Genomic DNA, 18,877 nt, shown 5'->3' on the forward strand with positions numbered 1-18,877 from the left:
TTTTTTATAGACGGGGTCTTGTTATGTTGCCCAGGCTGGGCTCCAACTCCTGGCCTCAAGTGATCCTCCCACCGTGGCCTCCCAAAGTGCTGGGACTGCAGGCATGAGCCACCGAGCTTGGCCCTCTTCCAGCTTCTAGAAGTTTCTTGCATTCCTTAGCTCATGGCCCCCTTCTGTCTTCGACACTCACAATGGCCCACGGAATCTTTCTCACACTTAATTGTTCTGACTCTGAAGTGCTGCCTTGACTTTCGGCTCCTTTTCCCATCTTCAAAGGGCTTTGCTTTCTTTGTTGTCATGGCCCCTCTGACTCACGCTTCCTGTGTCCTTCTTGATTATAAGGACATGTGTGATTACATGAAGAGCCTGCCAGGGCAACCCAGGATAATCTCCCAAAAGCAGGATCCTGAACTTAATCACAGCTGCGTTCTTTTGTCATATAACGTAACATTCACAGGGGATTAGGATGTAGACGTCACTGGGGGCCCGTTATTCAGCCCTTCACAGCACCCTGCCGCCCAGAGCCACAGTCTCGGCAGTGCCTTACCTGGCCCTGGGCCACGTGCCCCTCCGTCCATCTCCTGACATCAACACCCACCCACCCTTTCTTGCTTCCCCACTCTCTCCACCACACTGGAGTCTTGCTGTGTCACCTAGACTGGAGTGTAATGGTGTGATCTTGGCCCACTGCAAACTCTGCCTCCCGGGTTTAAGCAATTTTCCTGCCTCAGCCTCCCCAGTTGCTGGGATTACAGGTGCCCACCACCATGCCCGGCTAATTTTTGTATTTTTAATAGAGATGGGATTTCACCATGTTGGCCAGGCTGGTCTTGAACCCTTGACCTCAAGTGACCTGCCTGCCTTGGCTTCCCAAAGTGCTGGGATTACAGGCGTGAGCCACGATGCCCAGCCGCCTTGCTGCTCCTTGAATGTGCCAGGCATGCTCCTGCCCCGGGGCCTTTGCACTTGCTATTCTCTCTGCCTGGAATGCTCTTCCTCCAGAGCCCCACAAGCCTCCCTTCTTCCCCTCCTTCAAGTCTTTGCTCATTTGTCACCTTCTCAGTGAGGACCTCTCTGCCCTTTCTAATTAAAAATCTCAGTCCCCCAATACTCTCGACTCCCCTCCATTTCCCCAATACACTTATCCCCATCTGACAGACAGCGCACATTCATTATTTCCTGATTCTCTCCCCTGCCAGAGTGACCCTCTGGGAAAGCAGGAGTTTTTGTTTTACTTTCTATCAAGGCTGCAAGAGTCTAGAACTGGGTCTGGCATACAGCAAAGGCTCATTTATTGCTGAATGAATGCATAGATTGGGGGAGGGGAGGACAAGGTGAGGCCACATTTGGGACCGGGGCTGGGGCAGGGTGGAGAAGGGAGCTGCTGCCCAGAGGGACTCGGTGAGATTCAGGGTGGGGCCAAGGCCAGCAGCTGGTAGCGGTTTCTGAGAGGGGCTGGGCCTGCCTGAACAGGGAAGGGGTCTGGCAGCCGTGGTCACCTTGCTGGGACTGGCGTGTGGGGCCACAGGCCTGTGAGGCTGGGCCTCTCTGCCACCTGAGGCCCGCATGGCGGGGTGTCTGCCTTGCCCCGGGGGAAAAGACTCAGGGTCACTGGTGGAGTTGGGGTAGGGCATTGAGGACAGATAGTTGGGAGCCCAGCCAACTGCCTGGGAGGCAGGCCTGAGGCCACCCCCTTGTCCCCAGATATCCAGATCTTGGAGGACTTTGGCATGGAAAGGGGCCAGAGCCTGATTTTCACAGGCACATGGCTCAGGCCAGCTTGCTTGAGGGAACAGACTGAAGGCAGGCATGCATTCAGGGGCTGTACAGGGACCCAGGCCTGTTACAGTCTCCTGTTCCCCTGCCAGGACACCTGCCCCATGTGCTGCTGAGTCCTTGGCCGAGTCCACCTCATCGGCCCCACAGCTCCCCATGGCCTGGTCCTGCTGGTCTCAGGTGTGAGGCTCCCAGAGGAGGGCTGGGGCCTTGGGCCTTGTCTTCTCCCCGGCTGGCCTGGGCCAGGACTCATCAGGAGGTTGGCACCAGCTGGCAGTAGGGGGCAGGGTCGGGGTTTAGCAGGTCCTGCTTGGGGGGGGAGAGAGAACAGAATTACGACTGGGTGGAGGGTGAGAGTCTTGGGGAGACAGAGAGGGACAGAGGATGAGAGACAGAGTGAGATGGGGAGAAACCCACAGAAAGAATGGAAGAGCAAGGTGGAAAGAGAGTGAGAGGCAGAGAAAAGAGGTCCTGGAAGAGCCAGGAAATGAGGTGGACACAGTGACAGAGACAAAGAGGCAGGAGAGACAGAGAATGGAGAGAGACAGAGATGCAGAGAAACAAAGATGTGTAAAGAGATGCACCTTAGACAAGGCAGCATGAACAAACTGGAAATAGAGAAAGAGAGATTCAAAAGGACACAGCCAGAGAAATAGAGAGAGAGACCAAGAAAGGGGAAGACAGACACACAGACATATGTAGGTCACTCAGAGAGACACAGAGCTACAGGGACAGACAGACAGGAGGGGATGGAGAGGGACTGAGCCCTGCGGTGGGGTTTCACTGGGGACCCAACTGGCTGTGTGACCCTGGGCAATCCCCTGTCCCTCTCTGGGCCTTGTTCCTCCTGTGCAAATTCAAGGTTTTGGATCCCTTTTGCAAAGAAGGAAATCGCAGCCTTGGGAGGAAAAGGGACTTGCCAGGGTCTCTCAGGGAGGCGGTTTGGGCTTCTCTGAGAGCTGAGACCATGAGGCTTGTGGGGACGAGGGGAGGGGAGCCCCCAGTTTCGGTTGTCTTGACCCCTCCCCACCCAGGCTTCGGGGCTCCTGGATCCATGGGATCCCCACCACCCCTCCCAGCTCCCAGCTCCACACCTGGTACTGGTGCTTCTCCGGCCCCGCCTGTAGGGGTGGGGGTGTGGGCAGGGGCTGCAAGGAAAGGACACAGGTGAGTGGGCGCTCGGCACCCCCACCCTCTAATCTTTGACCTCAGATTCCAAGTCCCCCTCATCCCTCCCAGACCGCGAGGCCTCTGGGCAGAGGGGATTAGCTTCCTTGCACCTCAGCGTTCTCCTCTGACAAATGGGCACTGGGCCCAAGCTTTGTGTAGTATCCCGTCAACCACTCTGTTAACTCTCAGTCTACCCCTGTCAACACCTCTGGTTCTAAGCTCTTAGCCTTAGTGTTTTAAGTTTCTCTTATTTGTCGCTTTTTTAGAAAAAGACAGGATCTTGCTCTGTCACCCAGGCCAGAGTGCAGTGGTGTAGTCATGGCTCACTGCAGCCTCAAACTCCTGGGCTCAAGGGATCCTCCCTCCTCAGCCTCCCTGGTAGCTGGGACTGTAGGTGCACACCACTATGCCTAGCTAAATTTTTGTAGAGATGGGGTCTATGTTCCCCAGGCTGGTCTCAAACTCCCAGCCTCAAGCGATCCTCCCACCTTGGCCTCCCAAAGTGTTGGGATTTACAGGCGTGAGCCATCATGGCCAGCTAAGTTTCTCTTTTTATTTAATCTACTTTTTTTTTTTGAGACGGAGTCTCGCTCTGTCCCCCAGGCTGGGTGCAGTGGCGCAATCTGGGCTCACTGCAAGCTCCGCCTCCTGGGTTCACGCCATTCTCCTGCCTCAGCCTCTGAGTAGCTGGGACTACAGGCGCCGGCCACCGCACCCGGCTATTTTTTGTATTTTTAGTGGAGACGGGGTTTCACCGTGGTCTCGATCACCTGACCTTGTGATCCGCCCGCCTCGGCTTCCCAAAGTGCTGGGATTACAGGCGTGAGCCACCGCGCCTGGCCTATTTAATCTAAATAACTTTTTTTTTTCTTTTTTTGAGACGGAGTCTCGCTCCTGTCGCACAGGCTGGAGTGCAGTGGCACGTCCTCGGCTCACTGCAACCTCCACCTCCTGGGTTCAAGCAATTCTCCCTCCTCAGCCTCCTGAGTAGCTGGGATGACAGGGATGAGCCATCACACCTGGCTAATTTTTGTATTTTTAGTAGAGATGGGGTTTCGCCATGTTGGCCAGGTTGATCTCAAACTCCTGACCTCAGGTGATCCACCCACCTCAGCATCCCAAAATGCTAGAATTATAGGCGTGAGCCACTGCGCACAGCTTAAGTAACTCATTTTTCTAAACTTTTTGTTATATATATAAAACCTCCCCATTATAAAGGGAGTAGCTGCTCAGTGCAGAAAACATAAGAGAAGTATAAAAGAAAAGAAGATAAAACCCACCCACCAGTCTCCACACCCCAGAGACAAATGCTGCTTCTGTTGTGCTGTTTCCTTCCCGTCTCTTTTCCTTAGGATTTTTAAAAACAGGGAACAATATATAGAGAGTTGAGATTCCTAGACTTGGTGTCAAGGTGGCCCAGAGGACCACGGCCAGCTCAGAGGGGAGGCGCCTGTTAGCACTGGCTTCAGGGGAGAGGCTGGGGACGGGACTCACCTGGGCTGGGTTTATGGACCTCGTGTCACTGATGGGGGACACCAGGAGGACCGGAGAGGGCATCACTTCATAGATGTTGTCACCTGAAACAGGGGACAGGGGAGGTACCCGCTGACAGATGGGCCCCACAGGCCACTCTGGCTGCCTGTTGACATTCATTTATTTATTCAACTAACATTTATGCAAATTCTTCTTCTAGCCAAACCCAGTGCTGGGGATACAGTGGTGACCACGACAGTGCTGGGCCTGCCCTTCCAGGATTCACAGTCCAGTGGGGGATGCAGACCAGTCTCCAGAGTGACAACCTGGAGTGTTTAGGGCTGGAGTGGGGGGACTGGGGGTGGGTCGGAGCCCAAGAGGGGGTGTCTAAGCAGCCTAGCATTCAGTGAGGGCTTTCTGGAGGGGGCACCTGAGATAGTAGAGAGAAGTAAGAGTGAAGCTAAGGCAGGAGAGGGTGAATGCAGAGGTCTGGTGAGAGAGCCAGCTGTGTTTCAGAAACGATGTTTGATCTGTCTTGTGAAGGGCCTTGAGAACCATGTTAAGGAGGCTAAACTTTGTCCCAAGGGCACAGGGGAGCCATGGAGGGCCTTTGAGCAGAGGAGTAACAGGATCAGAAGTTTAGAAAGATCTTGTCCCGGGATGGGTTGGAGGTGTCTGGAGGCTGGGAGACCAGTGAGGAGCTGGGTGTAGGGGGGTCTAGGAGGCTGATAGTGGCCTGTGGGGGTGGATGGGATCCACTTGCATGATGGGATGGGGGTACCAGCCACTGAGGAGAAGAGAGAAAGCAGGTTTAGGGTGGTGCCGATGTGCTCAGATTATGTGGGTGGAGTTCAGGGGGCCCCAGGGAGGTCTCGGGCAGGTGCATTGGGAGGCCCCTGAGTGAGGGAGAATAAGGGGGCTTATGGCTATGGGGGAGAAGGGAGGAGTTGAGAAGAGGGCTAGGTAGTGAGATCTGGGGCTCTTGCCTTACCAGCATCATTAGCAGGGCCCAATTCTGGCTTCTCTGTGGTCGCCATCCTGGGGACACATGGAGGGAATTGATATTAGGATAGAGAGACACTCGGGTGGGTGGAGAGAGACTTAGAGAGGCTGGAAATCCCACCAGGCCCCTGAAAGCCACATGGTCTCTCCTTCAGAGTGAGCTAGGATGAGGCCTGAACTATCCCAGACTCTTATTCCATAATCCCCATCCACAGTCCCTCAGTTTCCCTAGCCTCATGCCAATAAGCAACGTTCCCCAGACATCACCATTTACAAAGATCACCTACATGGTCCTGCTCCATCCACCTGTCTTAGCTTTCCTTAATATTTCTCTTTACATTGATTCATTTGAATACCCTTATTTATTTTTTATTTTTATTTTTATTTTTTTTTTTGAGACAGAGTCTCGCTCTGTCGCCCAGGCTGGAGTGCAATGGCGTGATGTCAGCTCACTGCAACCTCTGCCTCCTAGGTTCAAGGGATTCTCCTGCCTCTGCCTTCCAAGTAGCTAGGATTACAGGTGTGTGCCACAATGCTCGGCTAATTTTTTTTTTTTTTTTTTTGAGACGGAGTCTTGCTCTGTTGCCCAGGCTGGAGTATAGTGGCGCGATCTCGGCACACTGCAAGCTCCGCCTCCTGGGTTCACGCCATTCTCCTGCCTCAGCCTCCCTAGTAGCTGGGACTACAGGCACCTGCCACCATGCCCAGCTAATTTTTGTATTTTTAGTAGAGACGGGGTTTCACTGTGTTAGCCAGGATGGTCTTGATCTCCTGACCTCATGATCAGCCTGCCTTAGCCTCCCAAAGTGCTGGGATTACAGGCGTGAGGCACCACACCCGGCCCATGCTCGGATAATTTTGTATTGTTAGTAGAGCAGGTTTTCACCATGTTCCTCAGGTTGGTCTCGAACTTCTGACCTCAAGTGATCCACCCGCCTTGGCCTCCCAAAATACTGGGATTACAGGCGCGAGCCACTGCACCCGTCCTGAATACCCTTAATTTAAAAAGTACACTGGAACCAAGTGAAGTGGCTCATGACTATACGCCCAGCACACTGGGAGACCAAGGCAGGAGAATTTTTTGAGGCCAGGAGTTTGAGACCCGCCTGACCCAGAAAGTGAGATTCCGTCTCTACAAAAATTACAAAAATTAGCCAGGCATGGTGGTGCGCACCTGGGGTCCCAGCTACTTGGGAGACTTGGGGTGGGAGGATAGTTTGAACCAGGGAGGTCGAGGCTACAGTGAGCTATGATCGCACCACTGTACCCCAACCCGGGCAATAGAGCGAGACTTTGAGTTTGAAACAAAAGTACTCTTGACACCACTATAGCGAGTTTGTTAATTCACCAAATAAGTATTTACAAGCACCAACCATGTGCTGGGCATCACTGAAGGCACTGGGGACACAGCGGAGCACAAGATGGACAGAGATCCCTGGCCCCCTGGAGCAGGCAGTCTAGAGGGGAAAGAGGGGGGAAGAAAATTGGAGTAAAGCACTGACAGTAGAATATCAGAGAGCAACATTCCTTCCCTATGAAGGAAAATGGAGAGGGGGGAGGGGGTGGAAGGTGTGTGTGTGGTTTTGAGTACAAAAAATAATAATTGACTGGGCGCAGGGGCTCACACCTGTAATCCCAGCACTTTGGGAGGCCAAGGTGGGCAGATCACCTGAGGTCAGGATTTGAGACCATCCTGGCCAACATGGTGAAACCCTGTCTCTACTAAAAATACAAAAATCAGCCAGGCGATGTGGTGGGTGCCTGTAATTCCAGCTACTCAGGAAGCTGAGGCAGCATAATCGCTTGAACCTGTGAAGCGGAGGTTGCAGTGAGCTGAGATCGCGCCACTGGATTCCAGCCTGGGCGACAAGAGCAAAAGAAGAAGAAAGCAAGCTTGGAAATGGTGCATTCCTGTAGTCTCAGCTACTTTGGGGGCTGAGATGGGAGGATAGCTTGAGCCCAGCAATTCAAGACCAGCCAGGGCAACACAGGGAGATCTTATTTTTACAAAAAGTAAAAAATAAGCTTGGCATGGTGGTGCATGCCTGTAATTTGAGCATCTTGGGAGACTGAGGCGGAAGGATCGTTTAAGGCCAGGAGTTTGAGGTCAACTTGGGCAACATAGCAAGACTCCATCTCTACAAAAAATAATAATACAGATAATTAGCCAGGTATGGTAGCACAGGCCTGTGGTCCCAGTTACCCAGGAGGCTGAGGTGGGAGGATCACTTGAGCCCAGGAGTCTGAGGCTGTAGTAAACTATGATCATGCCACTGCACTCCAGCCTGGGTGATAGAGCAAGACCCTGTCTCTCTAAAAAAGAAAAAAGAAATAGACCAGGCGCAATGGCTCACGCCTGTAATTCCAGTACTTTGGGAGGCCGAGGCCGGCAGATTGCCTGAGATTAGGAGTTTCAGACCACTCAGGGCAACATGGTGAAACCCCATCTCTACTAAAATACAAAAAAATTAGCCGGGTGTTGTGGTGCACACCTGTAGTCCCAGCTACTTAGGAGGCTGAGGCACGAAATTGCTTGAGCCCCGGAGGCAGAGATTGCAGTGAGCCGAGATTGCTCCACTGCACTGTGGCAAGACTGTCTCAAAAAAAAAAAAAGAAGAAGAAGAAGAAAAAAGAATCCATGGCACAATTAAGAAAGGAGACAAAATCGCTGCTTTCAAATTCTGGGAACTGGTGAGTGGCAGAAAAATTAGACATCTTATCTACAATCAGTTCAGAATCAATTTCAAGAGACAAAGTTCTGAAGACGCTGATGTCATAAGAAAGGAATTTTTCACAAATAGACTCTCCCTGGGGGAAACAGGACCCCATCTCTCTCTCTCTCCCCACACAGAGGTAGGTGGCATCTGATAGCTTTGCCTACCGCTGTCCACTCCCCTTCTTTGACAATAGCATCCAGTTTTCCTTTGGAGAGCTGGTCTACACGCTCAATTCATTTGATTAAACGGAGTTGGATCTATCCCAGGCTCTGGGGCTGCACAAATAGCCCAAGTTTGGCCAATCAGGGCTTTCCCTGGCCACCAACCCCTGGCCACAGTGATTGGGTCATGAAAATTCATGTGATCTGAGTTAAGCCAATGAGAGGTAGACTTGGGGCTTTTGTTGGAACTACCAGGAACAAGGTTGTCTCCTTGCTAGGAATGGCTAAACCGGTGGAGTATGAGCCTGCCCTTTGGGAGTGATCTTGTCGCAACAGGGGAGAGCCTGCCTGAGAAAGAAGCCACCGAAGAAAAATACAGAGTTGAGGAGTATATAAAGGAGTCACTTGAGAACATTGAGCCCCTGGATGCAGCCCTACCTGAAGTTAATAAGTTATGTAGCATTAAACAATTCCTTGTTTTTGGGCAGGGAACAGTGGCTCATGCCTGTATTCTCAGCACTTTGGGAGGCCAAGGCTGGAGGATCACTTGAGCCCAGGAGTTCAAGACCAGCCTGGGCAAAATCTCATCTCTACAAAAATAAAAAAATTAGCCAGGCCTGGTGATGCACACCTGTAGTCTCAGCTACCTGGGAGGCTGAGGTGAAAGAATCACCTGAGCCCAGGGAGGTCGAGGCTGCAGTGAGTCGTGACTGCACCACTGCACTCCAGCCTGGGTGACAGAGCGAGACCCTGTCTAAAATTCCTTGTTTTTGGTAAGTCAGTTTAAGAATAGGTTTCCTGTCCCTTGCAATGCAGAATTCTGTTTAACACAGGATAGAAAGATCCTTTTCACCCCAGGAGTTCCAAGATTTGATGAGATTGTGTATGAGCTGGATGATGTGACTTGTGGAAGAATCCACGAGGCTTGAGAAGACAGTGGGAGGAGACAGGAGAGGGACGCCTGGGGACCCTGTACCTGTGGCTCTGGCCCTTCCAGTTCCTTGTCACCAGGAGATAGGCAATGCAGCTGATGAGAAGGGCCCCAGCAGCAAGAGATCCAATGATGGTGGCTGCCAGGATCCCAGCGTTGGTGGGCAGGTATGTACTGGGCAGTTCCTTATTCTTTTCTGAGGGATGAGAGAAAGAAAGAGAGAGAGGGGGTCTGTGCGATGTCTCCTGAGGGCTCCCCCAATCCCCCACTGACTGTATCAGTGACTGCCTGGAGAACTGAGGTGCAGTTTCCTATTTCCAGCCCAGAGCTTTCTCCGGCTTTTCAGATCTGAGCATCCAACCATCTGGGTGGCACATAAAATCCAACATGTCCCAGCGGGCTGGGCGCGTTGCTCACGCCTGTAATCTCAGCAATTTGGGAGGCTGAGGTGGGAGGATCACTTGAGCCCAGGAGTTCGAGACCAGCCTGGGCAACATAGTGAGACCCTATCTCTATTAAAAAAATTTTCAACATGTCCCAGATGGAACTCCTCAGCTCTCCCCTATCTCAATGTCACCGGTTCCCTAGGGTTTCATATAATCCTCAGCACATCCAAAATCTGTTTGCTGACAAGCTCCCCAACCCTACCCCATCAAACTGATTTTTTTTTTCTTTTTTGAAACAGCATCTCACTCTGTTGCCCAGACTGGAGTTCAATGTCATGATCGTGGTTCACTACAGCCTCGAACTCCTGGGCTTTAACCCTGGGCTTGAACTCCCACCTCCCAGCTTGAACTCTGTAGCTGGGACTATAGGCACACACCACCACTCCTGGCTAATTTAAAATTTTTTTGTAAAGAAGAGGTGTCACTAAATTACTCAGGCTGGTCTCAAATTCCTGGACTCAAGCAGTTCTCCTGCCTTGGCCTCCCAAAGTGTTGGAATTACAGACGTGAGTCATCGAGCCCAGACCCAATCTGCTTTGCTTTTTCTCATCTCAGTTGATGATACCTGAATCCTTTCAGCAGAAGGATGAGGTTCTGGGCTGTGTTTTGCAGGAGATGTAGGGGACTCAGAGGATTCTTAAATTGGACTTGCCACAATTAAAACCATGCCTACCTGGCTCTTACCCTCTGACCTCCCAGCTTTACTCTCAAAATGGACATCTGTTCTATCCTAACCCTTCTTGGCAGCTAAGCTCATAGACTACGAGATCCTAATGCTGCCTACTGGCTGTGTGACCTTGGGCAAATTACTCGATCTCTCTGTGACTTGGTTCGTCTGTGAAATGAGGATAATACGAATGCCTAGCTCTTAGGGTTGTTATAAAGTCTGAAATACACACACACACACACACACACACACACACACACACACACACGCTGTTCTCTCAATGATCCAACAAAGAAACTCTATGCCATTTTACAGCTAAGGAAACTGAGGCATGGAACAGTAAATTGCCTTTCCTGGTAGCTCACGATAAGTGCAGTGCTGGGATCATACCCAGGCCACCTGAACTCCCTAATGACCATGCTGTGCAGCTTCCAAAAGGGGCACCTGTGACCTGGGAGCCCCGGAAATGTGGGGAGAAGCCACTTCAGGCTCCATGAGTGAAATAAGGACTGTTGTCTCCAACCGGACTACAGTGTCATTTTATGCAGATTTGTGTAATCAAATTAATGCATGTGTTGAATCAACTTTTGCCTATTTCATCCGTTTCTCTAAAATTTTTTCTATCCACTGTCCAAAACCCATTTTAAAATTTATCTAGGGGCCAGGAGTGGTGGCTCACGCCTATAATCCCAGCACTTTGGGAGGCTGAGGTGGGTGGATCACCTGAGCTCAGGAGTTGGAGACTAGCCTGGGCAACATGGTGAAACCCAGTCTCTACCAATAAATAAAAAAAATTAGCCGGGTGTGATAGCTCACGCCTATAATCCCAGCACTTTGGGAGGCTGAGGTGGGAGGATCACCTGAGCTCAGGAGTTGGAGACTAGCCTGGGCAACATGGCGAAACCCAGTCTCTACCAATAAATAAAAAAAATTAGCCGGGTGTGATAGCACGCGCCTACAGTCCCAGCTACATGGGAAGCTGAGGTGGGAGGATCGCTTGAGCCTGGGAGGTGGAGGTTACAGTGAGCCGAGACTGGGCATGATGGCTTACTCTTGTAATCCCAGGACTGGGAGGCCAAGGTGGAAGGATTGCTTGAGGCCAGGAGTTTGAGACCAGCCTGAGCAATATCAGTAAGACCCTGTCTCCACAATCTTGTTTTGTTTTGTTTAAAAAAAAAAAAAAAGGCATACAATCTATTTACAAGTGCTCTATCCTCATGATCTAATCACCTCCCACAAACCCCACTTTTTTATTTTTTGAGATGGAGTCTTGCTCTGTTGCCCAGGCTGGAGTGCAGTGGCATGATCTTGGTTCACTGCAACCTCTGCCTCCCGGGTTCAAGTGATTCTCCTGCCTCAGCCTCCCATGTGGCTGGCATTAGAGGCACCTGCCACCACGCCCAGCTAATCTTTGTATTTTTTAGTAGAGACAGGGTTTCACCATGTTGGCCAGGCTGATCCCGAACTCCTGAGCTCAGGTGACCCACCCACTTCAGCCTCTCAAAATGCTGGGATTGCAGGTATGAGCCACTGTGTTGGACCCAAGTCCCACCTTTTAATACCATCATCTTGGAGGTTAGGATTTCAACATACAAATTCTGGGGTGATCTGCGTCCTGTGGAAATGCCAAGGGGCCACAGCATCTCCATCCCTCAATCACCTTCTTCTTGTCTCTCCTCTAAGGTCACTTCTTGAGTGAGGTCTCCCTGATGACCCCCCTTCCCATGTCACATCATTCTGGTTCATATTCTTTACTCAGTAAGTCATAACCACTGCGTGCCTCCATTTTTCAATCTGTAAAATGGAGACAATAATGGCACCCACCTCATGCAGTTGTTTTAAGGTAAAAATGAGTAAATATAGGGTAGTGGTTCTCAACCAGGGGTGATTCTTATCCCAGGGTGGAGACATTTGGCAATATCTGAAGACATTGTTGGTTGTCACGACTAGGAAGGTGCTACTGGTACCCAGTGAGTAGAGGCCAGGGGTGCTGCTGAAATCTCTGCAACGCACAAACCCTCTATTGGGAAGAACTGGCCAATACAAAACATCAGTAGTGCTGAAGCTGAGAAACTATGCTTTAGGGAAAAGGTTTAAGATGGTGCCTCGCTCTTCACAAGCACCCAAGAAATGCCAGCTGTCATTATTGTCCACCACCCTGTCCCTCACACTTTGCCCCGAGTGGATTCATCAGTAAATACTCGCCTTGGTAAACAAGATGGTACATTCTCCAGTGTCAGGCACAAGGCAGGCATTTCATAGATATTTTATTAGTTAATGCATGGGAGGGTTAAAGACTATCTCTGGGGACTGGTACACAGTAGACGCTCAATATGTGTCGAGTGAATGAATGAGAGGACCAAATTAAATGGTGTTTGCACAGCACCTGGTGCGTGGTAGCTGCTCAGGGCTCATTAGCTTCCTCACCTCATCTCCAGACCCTAACACTTACCAGCTACCTGGACCTCAGTCTTGGCCTTCATAGTCCATTCAGAGTTGATGGTAACGGCTACTTGGTAGGTGCCACTGTCTGTAGGCTGGGCGCGGCGCAGCAGCATAGAACCATTGGGGAAGCCCACGATGTCTCGCTGTCCCATGGCACTGCCATCCCTCTGGGGCCGTTGTATCCCAGGGATGTAGGTAAATAGCCTCGTGCCTCCATACATCTCCTCCCCCAGGTACCAATTGAAGTCCTGGAAGGTGTCTGGGACACCCTGGACTGACAGGAGAAGGTCCTGGTTCTTTTGAGGCTGCTCTGGAATCTTCTGGATGTGGAGGGCTGCCTGGGAGCCTTGGAGCATCCGGAGGACCAGGATTGAGGCTGTGGGAAGTTATAGGGAAGGGCTGAGATCAGGGGTGTTGCCAGGGACCATGGCATGCTCCTCTCTAGATAGAGATCTTCAGCGGGGAGCAAGGACTTTGGGTGCTGCTAATTGGAAACAATGCTGGGATTGATTAGTGATGTCTGCCCTGGGTGCAGGTGTGGGAACACAGGCATGGATACCATAGATTTGCCATCCTATTGATCCAGAGGTTTTTCTACCTTGAGATGCTGTGTGGCCTGCTTCTAAACACATGGACTCTCTGAATTCATTCATTCATTTATTCAACCAATACTTACAGGCATATGTAATATATAAGCCATAATACCAACTATATATAATACATCTAAACTTCCTTCAATTTCTAGACACTGGAGATATAGCAGGGAACCAAACATACATAAATTCCTGACTTCATAGTCCTAACATTATAGAAAATTCCATAGATAAAATGGCAATAAGGCTGTGATTATGTTGCCCCTCCCCCATCTCACTCTAATTTCATCCTCTCAGGTAATCTTCCCCGACTTCTAAGAGAAAACTTCAATCTCTGGGCTGAGTCCCCATTTCTCCCCTCGGCCTTTAGGGTCTATTTCCTCCTTACCTGAGAGCAGAAGGCTCTTTGAGAAGCAGCCCTGGGTCCCCATGGGAATCTCCATCTTGGCGTCTTGTGGAAATGCCAAGGGGCCACGAGCTGGACACTAAGGGGGCCAGAGGGGTGGGCCCTGGCTGTCTGAAGTAGGCCAGCTCAGTGGGGATCCCAGGGTGCCTTAGAGACACTGCTGAGGCTGGCCCAGCCTCTGCATGCCCTGTCCATGCGCTCTGGAGGCTCCACCTATACTCCCTGGGATGGGAGCACAGACAGAGGTTGAACCAGTTTTTCAGGGTGACTGGGGAACTTCCCAGGACTCCTCCCCTGACCCTCTTCAACCTCTTTTTCTCACTCAGCGTGACTACAACAGCAGTCACTATAGCAATAGTCATAGCAGCCTCTGTTTGAACAATTCCCCTGGGTTTGCTCAAACACACACTACCTCATTCAGCAGCCATCATAAATAACTGTTCCCATTGCACAGATGTGGAAACAGAGGCCCAGGAAAAGACGCAAGTCTGCCAATAGACAGAGGTGGAATTTCACCTGTGACTGACTCACTTGAAGGCTCTGAGACAGGCCAGGTGGCTCACGCCTGTAATCCCAGCCCTTTGGGAGGCCAAGTTGGGTAGATCATAAAGTGAGGAGTTTGAGACCAGTCTGGCCAACATGATGAAACCTTGTCTCTACTAAAAATACACAAATTTAGTCAGGCGTGGTGGTGGGCACCTGTAATCCCAGCTACTGTGTAGGCTGAGGCAGGAGAATCACTTGAACCTGGGAGGCAAGGGGTTGCAGGGAGCCGAGACGGCGCCACTGCACGCCAGCCTGGGTGACAGAGCGAGGCATTGTCTCAAAAAAAAAAAAAAAAGCTGTTAGCCTAGTGGTTTTTAAATTTAATTTTATTTTATTTTGAGATGGAGTTTTGTCTTGTTGCCCAGACTGGAGTGCAATGGCGTAAGCTCAGTTCACCGCAACCTCTGCCACCAGGGTTAAAGTGATCCTCCCACCTCAGCCTCCCGAGTACCTGGGATTACAGGCATGCGCCACCACACCCGGCTAATTTTGTATTTTTAGTAGAGACGGGGTTTCTCCATGTTGGTCAGGCTGGTCTTGAACTCCTGACCTCAGGTGATCTGCCCACCTCAGCCTTCCAAAGCGCTGGGATTACAGGCGTGAGCCACCGTGCTTGGCCTGTTTTTTGTTTTTTTTTCTCTTGAGTCAGGGTCTTGCTCTGTCTTTCCATTCATGAACATTATTTTGTAGTTTTTAAGAGTGTGTGTTTTTTTTTTTTTTGAGACGCTCTGTCGCCCAGGCTGGAGTACAGTGGCACAGTCTCAGTTCACTGCAACCTTTCCAGGTTCAAGCGATTCTTCTGCCTCAGCCTTCTGAGTAGCTGGGATTACAGGCATGCGTTACTATGCCTGGCTAATTTTTGTATTTTTAATAGAGATGGAGTTTTGCCATGTTGGCCAGGCTGGTCTCAGACTCCTGATCTCAGATGATCCTCCTGCCTTGCCTCCCAAAGTGCTAGCAGTATAGACATGAGCCACCGCACCCAGCCCCAGGGTGTATGTTTTGTACTTTTCTGGATCATGTTTATTCCAAGTGTGTTACTCTTTTGTTTTTTGTTTTTTGTTTTTTTAAGACAGGGTCTCACTGTGTTGCCCAGGCTGGAGTATAGTGGCATGATCATTGCTCACTGCAGCCTCCAACTCCTGGGCTCAAGCAATCCTTCCGTCTCAGCCTCCTGAGTAGCTGGGACCACAGTTGTGCGCTACCATCCCCGGCCAATTTTTTAATGTTTTGTAGAGATGGGATCTCACTATATTGCCCCAGGCTGGTGTTGAACTCCTGGGCTCAAGTGAACCTCCCACCTTTGCCTCCCAAAGTATTGGGATTACAGATGTGACCGACCACACCTGGCCTAGCCTAGTTTATAAAAAGCAGTCTCCATTCATTCCAGCACACACTCCCAGGGCCCCGTCGTGGGTGCTGGGTGATGTTGGTGACACAGCGATGATTTAGACCGTCTCTGCTCTGCCCTCTGTCCACAGTAGGGCACACAGTCCTGTAGGGTGTGGGGGGCGGACCCCTCTCACACGATTATGATCCAGGGTGATCAGGGCTGAGATGGAGGAGCCCAGAAGTCTGGGAGAACCCAAGGAGGCACACCTCATTCAACCTGAGGGCTAGGGAGGGCTTCCTGGGGGAGGGGGCATCTGAGCTGAGACCTGGAGTAAGAGTAGAAATGAGGCAGATGATGGGGTGAGGCAGCGTGAGATGCACCAGGCAGCATAAACAGCAATGCAAGGATGTGGAGGCTGAGATAGTCATCTAGGCATATTGAGGAGGTTGCAATATCTTGGGTGAGTGGAGGCAGGAAGGAGGGCGTGGGGCATGTGTGTGTGAAGCTGGGAGGTGGGAGAGATCAACTATGCTCTGTTGGTTGGATCAACAGAGCTTGGGTGATGGAGGGTCTAGTGTTATGCTGTTTAATATCATAGCTATTAGTCATATTTAAATATAAGTTTAGGCCAGGCACAGGTGACTCACACTTGTAATCCTGCCCCTCTGAGAGGCTGAGGTGGGAAGATTGCTTGAGCCCAGGAATTTGAGACCAGGCTGGGCAACATAGTAGGACATCTTTACAGACAAGGAAATTTAAAAAATTAGGTAAGCTTGGTGGCTTTCAACTGTAGTTCCAGTTACTCAGAAGGCTGAGGCAGGAGGATCACTGAGCCTGGGAGGTCGAAGCTGCAGTGAACTTTGATCATGACACTGCACTTCAGCCTGGGTGACAGAGTGAGACTCTGTCTCAAAAAAAAATATTGAATAGGCCAGGTGTGGTGGCTCATGCCTGTAATATTAGCACTTTGGAAGGCAGAGGCAGGCAGATCACTTGAGGTCAGGAGTTCGAGACCAGTCTGGGCAACAGGATGAAACCCTGTCTCCACTAAAAATACAAACATTAGCTGGCCGTGGTGGCACACGCCTGTAATCCCAGCTACTTGGGAGGCTGAGGCAGGAGAATTGCTTGAACCCAACAAGTGGAGGTTATAGTGAGTGGAGATTGTGCCACTGTACTCCAGCCTGGGCAACAGAGCAAGACTCCATCTCCAAAAAAAAAAAAAAATTGATTGAATATATATATATATATATAATATATACGTAAAAGTGTATATATGTGTATAAATATGTATATATAAATGTATATACGTGTGTATATATATTCAAAGTAATTAACGGCATTAAAAAATGCAGTTCCTCAAACTAGCCACTTTCAAGTGCTCACTAGCCTCATGTGATCAGTGGCTACTCCATTGAACTGCACAGACGGAGAACGTTTTTTCCATCATCATCTCAGAAAGTTCTGCTCGGGAGCGAGAGCTGACCTTGGGAGCCGAGGCAGGCGGTGCCAGGCATTTGTACCCGGTGAGGTCCATCGGGAAGAGACAGCTAGGTCGGGGTGTGGCGTATCCAGAGCACTTTGTGTGTGTCTGAGTGTTCCAGACAGACACACGTCTTCAGCTTGTCCGGGGTGATGGTATCTTCTAGAGGCCTCAGGTTGAGGCAGATCAGGAATCTTGACGTTGACCTGCCTTGAAGGATGGAGCGGCCCGGCTATAGACTGAATGGCTGCAGACTCCAGGGCAGCTCTGCCGTGAGCTAGTGAGTCTGGCTGAAAACCTGGTTCTACTACCATTTGGCTGGGGGATTTTGTGGCAAATGACTTCACCTCTCTGGGCCTCAGCTTCCTCCGCTGGAGAATGGGGATAAGCATCACCACCTCACAGGGATGTTGGGAGAAGTGGATGCAAGAGGCCCGGCAAATAAGCAACAAATGCCTGTCATTGTTATTATTATTGCTGTTGACCTTGTCTTTGGACTTGCCCCATCTCCCACATTGCCCCCACCCCTCATGACCCTGCTCAAGAGAAGTGTGTTTTCCCTGGAGGGATTTCCAATCCTCCACAGCCTCAATGTTCCTTAATGCCAGGAAGATTTCATGCTGGGTTCATGGGGTCAGAGTACCCTCAGAATCCACCTTCAATCCTTTTTTTTTTTTTTGAGACAAATTCTCGCTCTCTCCCCCAGGCTGTAGTGCAGTGGCACGATCTCAGCTCACTGCAACCTCCGCCTCCTGGGTTCAAGCGATTCTCCTGCCTCAGCCTCCCTAGTAGCTGGGACTATAGGCGCACGCCACCACGCCCGGCTTATTTTTGTATTTCTAGTAGAGACGAGGTTTCACCATGCTGGCCAGGCTGGTCTGGAACTCCTGACCTCAGGTGATCCACCCACCTCGGCCTCCCAAAGTGTTGGGGTAACAGGCATGAGCCACCGTGCCCAGCCATTCAATCCTTCCTGCAGTTTTGTAGTTTCCTTGGTCTGTCTCCTGGAGAGAGGTTGTTGCAAACCCAGCAGTTATTTTCAGGCATGGATTAAGCAAAGCCAGCTATTCTGGATTTTCCGGTGGCTGGATTCTACTCTCCCTCTGTCTACTTCCCTGCCTCCCTCCCTTTCTCCCTCCCTCCCTCTCTCTCTCTCTTCTCCCTTTCAAACAAGGACTTCGTTTCCTTTTGTATTATTAAAAGAAGAGTCAAGGTTTAATGCAGAACTTTTAGGCAGTACTTAAAAGAGAATACAATTCAAACATGTTCCAACCACCCAGACAGAAGTAGTCACTGCTGGTAATAGAGGTCTAGACTTCCATCCTGTCCTGCAGCCTTCATCCGGGCCTCTCCCCAGCCCCAGAGGGCAGGTCCTGATTGGTCCGGCTGGCGGTCCTATTCTTTTGGCCAGGGATTGGTTAAGCAGTGGGCAGCACTGGTGAATGAGACCAGAAAAGACGCTGCTGGGTGAGGTTTCTGCTGCTGGGTGAGGTTTCTGCTGCTGGGTGAGGTTTCTCGTTCCCACAAAGGCTCACCCGGGTAGGGATGGGCAGCTTCTTTGGGTCTGAGTCTGGATGTGATGCCTGGAATGCAGCAGCCATCTTGGCACCAGAGGGTGATGCCAATATGTGGAGGAAAGCAGAACAAACAGCAGAACAGCAGAACTGGGCCCTGCATGCTGTGCCCAGAGTTGAGCCAGACAATCCAGTTCTTTTTTTTTTTTTTTTT

General features: G+C 50.7%; 1 protein-coding gene across 3 annotated transcripts in view; it reads right to left on the bottom strand.

Moving 5' to 3' along the window:
- Positions 1–1,167: 1,167 nt before the first annotated feature.
- CEACAM19 (carcinoembryonic antigen-related cell adhesion molecule 19) overlaps positions 1,168–18,877 on the bottom strand; it is a 21,110-nt gene continuing 3,400 nt past the window's right edge. The window contains exons 2-11 of one of the 3 annotated variants that reach the window (XM_011963039.1): positions 17,153–17,520; positions 14,319–14,446; positions 13,770–13,866; positions 12,796–13,164; positions 9,276–9,426; positions 6,795–6,878; positions 5,411–5,457; positions 4,441–4,523; positions 2,871–2,924; positions 1,173–2,085 (exon numbers count right to left, since the gene is read on the bottom strand). In XM_011963039.1, the coding sequence (XP_011818429.1) occupies positions 2,029–2,085; positions 2,871–2,924; positions 4,441–4,523; positions 5,411–5,457; positions 6,795–6,878; positions 9,276–9,426; positions 12,796–13,164; positions 13,770–13,824 (900 nt within the window). In that variant the 5' untranslated portion in view covers positions 13,825–13,866; positions 14,319–14,446; positions 17,153–17,520 and the 3' untranslated portion in view covers positions 1,173–2,028. The other 2 variants (XM_011963040.1, XM_011963038.1) reach the window with 2 other exon arrangements.

The sequence above is a fragment of the Colobus angolensis genome, unplaced genomic scaffold (assembly GCF_000951035.1).
Source record: "Colobus angolensis palliatus isolate OR3802 unplaced genomic scaffold, Cang.pa_1.0 Scaffold60, whole genome shotgun sequence".
Lineage (NCBI taxonomy): Eukaryota > Metazoa > Chordata > Mammalia > Primates > Cercopithecidae > Colobus > Colobus angolensis.